General features: G+C 44.4%; 1 protein-coding gene across 1 annotated transcript in view; it reads right to left on the reverse strand.

Moving 5' to 3' along the window:
- Positions 1-12,158, reverse strand: part of HIPK1 (homeodomain interacting protein kinase 1) — a 139,853-nt gene that overhangs the window by 76,572 nt on the left and 51,123 nt on the right. Inside the window, 2 exon segments of the mRNA XM_068266186.1 lie at positions 519-638; positions 10,717-10,840. Coding sequence (XP_068122287.1) covers positions 519-638; positions 10,717-10,840 — 244 coding nt within the window.

The raw sequence follows: 12,158 nt of genomic DNA on the forward strand, positions 1-12,158 counted from the left end.
CTAACCTGTACAGGGGTAACCATGCCTTGCTAACCTATACTTACCTTTGGCATGCTGATCCCTGGTTGTGTACCTCCGATAGCTTCCCCAGTGTCCTCTTCCATGTTCCTTGATGGATTCGCTTCTCCCTCGGTGATTACGTTTCCCAGCGATTGGTGTTGATGACGCCAATGCCACACAGCGTCATCTGGCGACAAACTATTTTTTTTTTGTTTTGAATTCAATACAATAACCTGCATTCAATTCAATATTTTAAAAAAGGATTACAAAATAAATGCTTGAAAATTATTTGAAATTGACCCACTTTTTGCACAGAAATCCTGGGCAAATTAAAAACAGGGAGGTTAAGAAGCTAGCTGTGTAGTTTCTGTAAATGTCATAATTTGTAGGATCTTAAATACCATCCCAGAAAGCATGTATTACACAGTGATTACATCAGCGTCTGAGTAATTGTTGTGTAAAGTGCAATTGCGATTGAAGTTTTACTGTAGTGGCAAATTGTCATTCTGCCCTCCTACCTTTAACCTCCACAATGGGTATCCCAGGTCTGGATCTCTATTGAAAAATCTGGTGGTCTTTGTTCCAGCACTAAGAAGATACTCCGCAGGAAGGCCTTGTGTCTGGGAGATGTACCTAATCTGAAAAAACATGAAATAATCAGATATGTGCTGATGGCAGCTTTCATTACTTTACCAATTTCATGTTACAAAATATTCCAAGCAAGTAAAGCAAGATATTGGAAGAAGTGACGTTCCACTTGATGTTCAACATAGAATTGCAACCTTTATTGAATAACTGATATAATAGACAACACTACATGTTCAATGACCTGTTTCGGACACACACTGGTCCTTACAACCGAGGTGACATGATGAGATAGACGTGTATGTACAGTGGCAAGCACACAAATAACTAGTCTGTGTTCTTTTGTTTCTCTGCCTGAAAGAGTTAAAAATCAGGTATGAAAGTGACAGTTTCCGTCCAGGATAGGTCTGGGTTGGACTATAGCATAACCCTCAGTGATAAGTAATTATAGCCATAAAAAAAAAAAAAAAAGTCATTTTTAGGAGAAGAAGGAAGATGGATACAATTGTTTTTCTTATCAGTTTATCTTCACCTCAGATGTCCTTTAAAGGGAGTCTGAAGCGGGAGACGAAAAAACAAAAAAAAACAAAAAACTTGTTTTAAAGCGGATCCGAGATGAAATTATACAATGACTTATCTGTATCTTGAGCCATCAGCCTAATCCCCTCTCCTCCTCCCTCCGCCTCTGAAATCAATGGCTAGTAACACATCCCCCTCCTGCCCAGACTGAGCTCCCATGCGCCCTTGCTACTGCCTTGGCCCTCTGAAAACCTGTGGGCATGGCTTTTTTTTTGTTTATAGGGAATTAGAGTATTAAAACAAAAAAATATTTGGCTTGAGGAATGCCCTATAAACAATAGGAAAGGATCACAATTATGCAATGTGTAAAAGTTCACCTCGGATCCACTTTAAGGTCTCCTCACAAAAGGCTGAACTGCACACTTATCAGGCAGTTCACTTCCCCCTCCGCTGGCCACGAGTGCTTTCCAGCTGCAATTTAGTGCAGCCGAAGGGTGGAGTGTGTAACCCTGTGTTTGGGCTGGTGCACACCGAGCGGCTTTTTGGGCGTTTTCAGATCCGCTTGCGGCTGCGGATCTGCTTGGTCAATGTATCTCAATGGGGTGGTGCACACCAGAGCGGGGGGCGTTTTGCAGAAACGAAAAATGCCTGGGTGAGGCATTTTTTGGATTGCGGGTGCGTTTCTGCCTCAATGTTAAGTATAGGAAAAACGCAAACCGCTCTGAAAAACGGCACTTCAGAGCGGTTTTGCAGGCGTTTTTGTTACAGAAGCTGTTCAGTAACAGCTTTACTGTAACAATATATGAAATCTACTATACTGAAAACCGCAGCAGCAATCCGCAAAACGCCTCATAAAAATAAAAAAAAGCGTTTAAAAATCTGCTAGCATTTTGCGGATCTGCTAGCGGGTTTTGGTGTGCACCAGCCCTATGTCAGCGATTGACATGCAGCACGGTTACCCGGTAGTAGAAAACTGTATTAAGATGTGTCCAGGTACAACGGATGACTGTTCACTGCTCGTGCTGAGCATTAGCAAACACCCCGCTGGTGCACAGGAGCAGCTGACAGGCAGTGGATTCACCACCTTCAGCATCTTCTGTGAAAGAGGCTTAACTGAAAACTGTACGTTGTGTCAGAAAGTTCAGATGCTTCAGAGGAAAGAAAAAAAAGTAAATCAAGAAAGAAAAATAAAAACCATCTTTAATAAAGCAAAACATGCAGCCTCCCCACCCACATTATAGATATGTTTCTCAGAATGCTGGCAGATTCTCAGTCAAGGGAAACCACCCAGCTAGAGCGGTTTATTTTTAACTGCCGAAAGCCAGTAGATTTCCTCTGGAAATTTACAAAGTGTGTCACTGGCCGCATTACTGCAGCTGCACTAGACAATCATTTACTAGTCTGAACAGAAGAGGCAGTAAACAGGCATAGGCTGCCAAATAAGGAGAGGATCCATTTTAAACTCTTAACCCAGGCCCACATCGCTCTTCACAATCTCTCTGCATACATTTAATATGTCCGTGGGACAATTTGGGCACAAGGTTAACCCAAAAAATACAGCTCACCCTGCTCCCACTGAAACTCAGGGCCGCGTTAAACACTATTCCCTCTCCGAGTTGTTGCAATTGGGGTGGAGGGAGGAGACATGTAATTTGTGCACCGGTTATTGCCAGCAGCCAAAATTACCTCTCTTTTTCTAATTTGTAATAAGTCACGGAGTGCCGCTCTAGCCAGAATTCTCATTACTACTTATAAATGAGTGAAAAGGACTGAAATAATTCTATAAAATCCTGGTGTTGCATGTTAAAAGATGCAGGAAATCTTTAGAATGTATATTTATGTATGTAAGGCAATTCTTCCTTTATTTGGCAATGGTAGCAACATGCTAACTTTGTTTAGCAGCTAATCCCTTAAGAATTAGCGCCCCCCCCCCCCCCCCCACTGTATTTATTACATTATGACCAACATGTCTCATTTAGTGTCATAACCATTCCAGCTACTACAAATACAAAAGTTTACTAGAGCTCACATTAGCAATCTGAAGCAGATTCATATGTAATTAATTTGATTGTGAATCAGCAAACTTGATTAAGTGCACATGATGGAAAAATCTATATACATACAGTGTATACACAAAACCAGAGTGCACATTTACGTACTACTGCAAGCAGAAGGATCATTAATCCAAATATATAAATAAATCAACCAGGGCTGTGGAGTTAAAGGGAACCTTAACTGAACGGGGGGGTAAAGAGTTTCACTTACCTGGGGCTATTACCAGCCCCCCTGCAGCAGTCCTGTGCCCTCGGCGCCGCTCTGGAATCCTCTGGTCCCCCGCTGTCACTTAGTTTCGTTTTTGACGACTCACCAGTCGCCGGCCGCCATGCGTTTTATTGGACGCATTCACCAATGCAATTAGCGCTATTGCGGACCGCAACGCGTACAAAAATACGCATTGCCGCATATCTACGTGTGCGGAATGCGGCAATGCATATTTTTGTACGCATTGCGGTTCGCAATAGCGCTAATTGCATTGGTGAATGCGTCCAATAATACGCATGGCGGCCGGCGACTGGCGAGTCGTCAAAAACGAAACTAAGTGACAGCGGGGGACCAGAGGATTCCAGAGCGGCGCCGAGGGCACAGGACTGCTGCAGGGGGCTGGTAATAGCCCCAGGTAAGTGAAACTCTTTACCCCCCGTTCAGTTAAGGTTCCCTTTAAGGAGTCAGAGTTTTTGTACTAACTCACCAGCCTAGGTAAGAATTAGACTAAAGGGGCCCATACACTCAGCCGATTTTCTGGCCAATCGATCGTTTGCAAATCGGTTGGCCAATCGACCGATCAATGGCCGATTTCAATCGATTTCGAAGGATTTCCATCGACCAGGCAGGATGGAAAATTTAGGTCGATCTGACAAGATTGCTTATCAGTTTGCATTGGCCTTAATGGGAATCTGATGGCAAAAAAATGCCATCAGATCGAATTTCAATAGATTTCAAACTGAAATCTATTGGAATTCTATCCTGGTAAAAAATGTTCTAAAAACGCATCAGATAGATCAGATGCATTTCTTATCTATCTGCTGCCAATCTGTTGAGTGTATGGGCATCTTAACCACTTGAGGACCTAGGGCTTTCTACCCCTTAAGAACCGGCCACTTTTTTTCATTCAGACCACTGCAGCTTTCACGGTTTATTGCTCGCTCATACAACCTACCACCTAAATGAATTTTGGCTCCTTTTCTTGTCACTAATAAAGCTTTCTTTTGGTGCTATTTGATTGCTCCTGCGATTTTTACTTTTTATTATATTCATCAAAAAAGACATGAATTTTGGCAAAAAAAGGATTTTTTTAACTTTCTGTGCTGACAGTTTTCAAATAAAGTAAAATTTCTGTATACATGCAGCGCGAAAAATGTGGACAAACATGTTTTTGATAAAAAAAACACCCATTCAGTGTATATTTATTGGTTTGGGTAAAAGTTATAGCGTTTACAAACTATGGTGCAAAAAGTGAATTTTCCCATTTTCCAGCATCTATGACTTTTCTGACCCCCTGTCATGTTTCATGAGGGGCTAGAATTCCAGGATAGTATAAATACCCCCCAAATGACCCCATTTTGGAAAGAAGACATCCCAAAGTATTCACTGAGAGGCATAGTGAGTTTATAGAAGATATTTTTTGTCACAAGTAAGCGGAAAATGACACTTTGTGAGAAAAAAAAAAAAAGTTTCCATTTCTTCTAACTTGCAACAAAAAAAAATGAAATCTGCCACGGACTCACCATGCCCCTCTCTGAATACCTTGAAGGATCTACTTTCCGAAATGGGGTCATTTGTGGGGTGTGTTTACTGTCCTGACATTTTGGGGGGTGCTAAATTGTAAGCACCCCTGTAAAGCCTAAAGGTGCTCATTGGACTTTGGACCCCTTAGCGCAGTTAGGCTGCAAAAAAGTGCCACACGTGGTATTGCCGTACTCAGGAGAAGTAGTATAATGTGTTTTGGGGTGTATTTTTACACATACCCATGCTGGGTGGGAGAAATATCTCTGTAAATGACAATTTGTTAATTTTTTTTACACACAATTGTCCATTTACAGAGATCTTTCTCCCACCCAGCATGGGTATGTGTAAAAATACACCCCAAAACACATTGTACTACTTCTCCCGAGTATGGCGATACCACATGTGTGGCACTTTTTTGCACCCTAACTGCGCTAAAGGGCCCAAAGTCCAATGAGTACCTTTAGGATTTCACAGGTCATTTTGAGAAATTTCGTTTCAAGACTACTCCTCACGGTTTAGGGCCCCTAAAATGCCAGGGCAGTATAGGAACCCCACAAATGACCCCATTTTAGAAAGAAGACACCCCAAGGTATTCCGTTAGGAGTATGGTGAGTTCATAGAAGATTTTATTTTTTGTCAAAAGTTAGCGGAAAATGACACTTTGTGAAAAAACACAATTAAAATCAATTTCCGCTAACTTGTGACAAAAAATAAAATCTTCTATGAACTCGCCATACTACTAACGGAATACCTTGGGGTGTCTTCTTTCTAAAATGGGGTCATTTGTGGGGTTCCTATACTGCCCTGGCATTTTAGGGGCCCTAAACCGTGAGGAGTAGTCTTGAAACGAAATTTCTCAAAATGACCTGTGAAATCCTAAAGGTACTCATTGGACTTTGGGCCCTTTAGCGCAGTTAGGGTGCAAAAAAGTGCCACACGTGGTATCGCCATACTCGGGAGAAGTAGTACAATGTGTTTTGGGGTGTATTTTTACACATACCCATGCTGGGTGGGAGAAAGATCTCTGTAAATGGACAATTGTGTGTAAAAAAAATTAACAAATTGTCATTTACAGAGATATTTCTCCCACCCAGCATGGGTATGTGTAAAAATACACCCCAAAACACATTATACTACTTCTCCCGAGTACGGCGATACCACGTGTGGCACTTTTTTGCACCCTAACTGCACTAAGGGGCCCAAAGTCCAATGAGTACCTTTAGGATTTCACAGGTCATTTTTGTTTCAAGACTACTCCTCGCGGTTTAGGGCCCCTAAAATGCCAGGGCAGTGTAGGAACCCCACTAATGACCCCATTTTAGAAAGAAGACACCCCAAGGTATTCCGTACGGAGTATGGTGAGTTCATAGAAGTTTTTATTTTTTTGTCACAAGTTAGCGGAAATTGATTTTAATAGTTTTTTTTCACAAAGTGTCATTTTCCGCTAACTTGTGACAAAAAATAAAATCTATGAACTCACCATACTCCGTACGGAATACCTTTGGGTGTCTTCTTTCTAAAATGGGGTCATTTGTGGGGTTCCTATACTGCCCTGGCATTTTAGGGGCCCTAAACCATGAGGAGTAGTCTTGAAACCAAATGTCGCAAAATGACCTGTGAAATCCTAAAGGTACTCATTGGACTTTGGGCCCCTTAGCGTACTTAGGGTGTAAAAAAGTGCCACACATGTGGTACCGCCGTACTCAGGAGAAGTAGTATAATGTGTTTTGGGGTGTATTTCTACACATACCCATGCTAAGTGGGAGAAATATCTCTGTAAATGACAATTGTTTGATTTTTTTACACACAATTGTCCATTTACATAGAAATTTCTCCCACCCAGCATGGGTATGTGTAAAAATACACCCCAAAACACATTATACTACTTTTCCTGAGTACGGCGGTACCACATGTGTGACACTTTTTTGCAGCCTAGGTGCGCTAAGGGGCCCAACGTCCTATTCACAGATCATTTTGAAGCATTTGTTTTCTAGACTACTCCTCGCGGTTTAGGGCCCCTAAAATGCCAGGGCAGTATAGGAACCCCACAAGTGACCCCATTTTAGAAAGAAGACACCCCAAGGTATTCCGTTAGGTGTATGGCGAGTTCATAGAAGATTTTATTTTTTGTCACAAGTTAGTGAAAAATGACACTTTGTGAAAAAAACCAATAAAAATTAATTTCCGCTAACTTTTGACAAAAAATAAAATCTTCTATGAACTCGTCATACACCTAACAGAATACCTTGGGGTGTCTTTTTCTAAAATGGGGTCACTTGTGGGGTTCCTATACCGCCCTGGCATTTTACAGGCCCAAAACCGTGAGTAGTCTGGAAACCAAATGTCTCAAAATGACTGTTCAGGGGTATAAGCATCTGCAAATTTTGATGACAGGTGGTCTATGAGGGGGCGAATTTTGTGGAACCGGTCATAAGCAGGGTGGCCTTTTAGATGACAGGTTGTATTGGGCCTGATCTGATGGATAGGAGTGCTAGGGGGGGTGACAGGAGGTGATTGATGGGTGTCTCAGGGGGTGGTTAGAGGGGAAAATAGATGCAATCAATGCACTGGGGAGGTGATCGGAAGGGGGTCTGAGGGTTTGGCCGAGTGATCAGGAGCCCACACGGGCAAATTGGGGCCTGATCTGATGGGTAGGTGTGCTAGGGGGTGACAGGAGGTGATTGATGGGTGTCTCAAGGTGTGATTAGAGGGGGGAATAGATGCAAGCAATGCACTGGCGAGGTGATCAGGGCTGGGGTCTGAGGGCATTCTGAGGGTGTGGGCGGGTGATTGAGTGCCCTAGGGGCAGATAGGGGTCTAATCTGATAGGTAGCAGTGACAGGGGGTGATTGATGGGTAATTAGTGGGTGTTTAGGGTAGAGAATAGATGGAAACACTGCACTTGGGTGGTGATCTGATGTCGGATCTGCGGGCGATCTATTGGTGTGGGTGGGTGATCAGTTTGCCCGCAAGGGGCAGGTTAGGGGCTGATTGATGGGTGGCAGTGACAGCGGGTGATTGATGGGTGGCAGTGACAGGGGGTGATTGATGGGTGGCAGTGACAGGGGGTGATTGATGGGTGATAGGTGATTGGCAGGTGATTGACAGGTGATCAGTGGGTTATTACAGGGAAGGACAGATGTAAATATTGCACTGACGAATTGATAAGGGGGGGTCTGAGGGCAATCTGAGCGTGTAGGCGGGTGATTGGGTGCCCGCAAGGGGCAGATTAGGGTCTGATCTGATGGGTAACAGTGACAGGTGGTGATAGGGGGTGATTGATGGGTAATTAGTGGGTGTTTAGAGGAGAGAATAGATGTAAACGCTGCACTTGGGTGGTGATCTGATGTCGGATCTGCGGGCGATCTATTGGTGTGGGTGGGTGATCAGATTGCCCGCAAGGGGCAGGTTAGGGGCTGATTGTTGGGTGGCAGTGACAGGGGGTGATTGATGGGTGATAGGTGATTGGCAGGTGATTGGCAGGTGATTGACAGGTGATCAGTGGGTTATTACAGGGAAGGACAGATGTAATTAATGCACTGGCGAATTGATAAAGGGGGGTCTGAGAGCAATCTGAGCGTGTGGGCGGGTGATTGGGTGCCCGCAAGGGGCAGATTAGGGTCTGATCTGATAGGTAACAGTGACAGGTGGTGATAGGGGGTGATTGATGGGTGATTGATGGGTAATTAGTGGGTGTTTAGAGAAGATAACAGATGTAAACGATACATTTGGGAGGTAATCTGACGGCGGGTTTGCGGGCGATCTTATGGTGTGGGTGGGTGATCAGATTGCCCGCAAGGGGCAGGTTAGGGGCTGATTGATGGGTGGCAGTGACAGGAGGTGATTGATGAGTGATAGGTGATTGGCAGGTGATTGACAGGTGATCAGTGGGTTATTACAGGGAAGAACAGATGTAATTAATGCACTGGTGAATTGATAAGGGGGGGTCAGAGGGCAATCTGAGCGTGTGGGCGGGTGATTGGGTGCCCGCAAGGGGCAGATTAGGGTCTGATCTGATAGGTAAAAGTGACAGGTGGTGATAGGGGGTGATTGATGGGTGATTGATGGGTAATTGATGGGTAATTAGTGGGTGTTTAGAGGAGAGAATAGATGTAACCAATGGATTTGGGAGGTGATCTGATGTCGGATCTGCGGGCGATCTATTGGTGTGGGGGGGTGATCAGATTGCCCGCAAGGGGCAGGTTAGGGGCTGATTGATGGGTGGCAGTGACAGGGGGTGATTGACGGGTGATTGACAGGTGATCAGGGGGATAGATGCATACAGTAAACAGGGTGGGGGGGTCTGGGGAGAATCTGAGGGGTGGGGGGTGATCAGGAGGGGGCAGGGAGCAGGGGGGGGATAAAAAAAATAGCGTTGACAGATAGTGACAGGGAGTGATTGATGGGTGATTAGGGGGGTGATTGGGTGCAAACAGGGGTCGGGGGGGGGGGGGGGGGTCTGATGGGTGCTGTGGGCGATCTGGGGCAGGGGGGGGAGAAATCAGTGTGCTTGGGTGCAGACTAGGGTGGCTGCAGCCTGCCCTGGTGGTCCCTCGGACACTGGGACCACCAGGGCAAAAGGCAGCCTGTATAATACACTTTGTAAACATTACAAAGTGTATTATACACTTTGTATGCGGCGATCGCGGGGTTAACATCCCGCTGGCGCTTCCGTATAGCCGGCGGGATGTTGCGGCGGGCGAGCGGTGACAGGCGCTGGCGGAGGATCGCGTCACGGATGACGCGATCGCTCCGCCCATGCCCTTAGAAGGACCGCCGCCTCTGTGGGTGAGCCGGTCCTTCAGGGCTCCACTTCCCGGCCGCCTCTGTGCGTTAGGCGGTCGGGAAGTGGTTAAAGGGATACTGTAAGGGGGGGGGGGGGGGGGGGTCGGGGGAAAATGAGTTGAACTTACCCGGGGCTTCTATTGGTCCCCCGCAGACATCCTGTGTTGGCGCAGCCACTCACCGATGCTCCGGCCCGCCTCCGGTTCACTTCTGGAATTTCTGACTTTAAAGTCAGAAAACCCCTGCGCCTGCGTTGCCGTGTCCTCGCTCCCGCTGATGCCACCAGAAGCGCACGACGCAGGCACAGACCATACTGGGCTTGCGCAGTACGCTCCTGGTGCCTTCAGCGGGAGCAAGGACACGACAATGCAGGCGCAGTGGTTTTCTGACTTTAAAGTCAGAAATTCCAGAAGTGAACCGGAGGCGGGGCCGGAGCATCAGTGAGTGGCTGCGCGGGCACAGGATGTCTGCAGGGGACCATTAGAAGCCTCAGGTAAGTTTAACTCATTTTCCCCCGACCCCCCCTACAGTATTCCTTTAAGGAGTCAGAGCAAATTTGGGTACCTGGAGACGGAAGTTTCAGAAGTCAGAGTCAGATTTTTGTACCGACTCCACAGCCCTGAAATCAAAACCCAAATTACATGTAAGGGTCTTCTTTGGCCCTAAATAAAGTGTTACTATGAAGCGTACCATTCTTTGGCCCTAAATAAAGTGTTACTATGAAGCGTACCAGAGGAATTGGCGCAGGAGACTTGGGCACAGGATACAGCCAGTATATGGTTGATCCTGCTGCTGCACAAGTTCCCGGCCGTGTTAAATACTATTCCCCCTCCAGGCAGCCATGGATGGTAAGGAATGAAATAATTTATCTTCCAGCAATTGCTGGAAGCCGAATTATTAGGATTTAAAAAGTAAATTCACTGTGTTAGACTATGAAAACTAAGCTTCCATTAAAAAAAGGCATACCCATCTAATACACCGCTGCAATCATAATAATGCCATCACAATTACTGCATTCATGTAAAAAAAATTATTAATTACCTGATCATATTCTGATGCACCAGGGTAGAGAGGCCATCCAAGGAACAGCTCTGCTATTACACAACCCAAGGACCACATGTCTATTGCTTCACAGAAGGGTAACCCAAGAATTATTTCAGGAGCCCTGGAAATGAAAACAGGACACTTCTTATGGATATGGAAAAAAAAAAAAAAACACAGATTGTAACAATGACTGCAAGGTGAGATTCCCTATGAAGCGTATGGGGGAGATTTAAGGTGTTGTATGCCATGCTCTAAAGTGTAAATTCTTCCCCACACTGGGTATTGGTCATGGGAACTAATGTCCAAACAAAAGATCACATGGTGAATGCATGGTGAAGACCCAAACTCCAGTGGAAAAAAAAGATAGTAAACATTAACTAAAGCACAAACTAAAATGTCGTTGCTACAGCAACGGAGTTACATAAACTTTATGGGACAATGTAAGTGGATATCTATTAGGAATAAGTAAAAAAAAAAAAAAAAAAAAAAAAAAAAAAAACTTTTAATGAAGGAAATTCCATTTTGTTCAATAAAATTCAATAAGCGAAGTTCAGCTGTATAAACCACAAGCATAAAATAGTAAACATTTTTCCCACTTCAGCCTTTCATGCATGCACCATGAGCATTTTAAAGCGCATCTCTGATGTAAAAAAACAATGCATACCCAAGGATATCAAGTAATACACCAGAACATTCTGTTAGTAAGAAGTCTCACCCGAGTCCCACATCACCTGGGTCCTGACACCTGGCTCTCCCCCTTACAAAAAAAAAAAAAAAAAAAAAAAAAGGCCTCTCACTTATGCAGCATTCATTGTATTTATAAAGAGCAAACCTATTAGTCAGTGCCGACTTTTCTATAAGCTGAGGGCTTTTTCTGCAAGGGGCAGAGCTACGCACAGAAACCCCACTAATAAGGGGCTCTGGAGAGACTAACAGAACTCGTCATTGGGCATGTATTGTTTTTTTATTTTAGAGCTGTATTTTGTATCATTGAGTTACAAAATCACAAAGGCTTTTGCTGCAACCATCCATTTATACTACAATTTTATAACTCGAGGCAAAAATCTAACATTGTTTATGTAACTGCACTGCAACAAAAAATTCATCTGTTGCCTGAAGTAACAAATTTTTTTTTTAAAAAGTCGAAAAGGTAGATCACAAAAAGAAACGAGAGATTGTCTCAATGCTCAAGTTTTCACACCTGCAGCAGCATGCTAACCCGTCAGTTGGAAAGAACACCCTAGCTTCTGTGTCTGACACTTGAAAGGTCTACTGCACATTGAGCAATTTCTTCCCAAGCGATAACTGTGCAAAATATGCTGTCAATGGACTGCAGATAAAATTAATGAACTTTACCAGTTTCCCCTCATCAAATGCAGTTTTCTTTTTCCTGCAAAAAGATTTTAGGTGTAGCCCCTACTAAGTTATCTGTTCCCCAA

This window comes from Hyperolius riggenbachi, chromosome 2, assembly GCF_040937935.1.
Source record: "Hyperolius riggenbachi isolate aHypRig1 chromosome 2, aHypRig1.pri, whole genome shotgun sequence".
Classification (NCBI taxonomy): Eukaryota; Metazoa; Chordata; class Amphibia; order Anura; family Hyperoliidae; genus Hyperolius; species Hyperolius riggenbachi.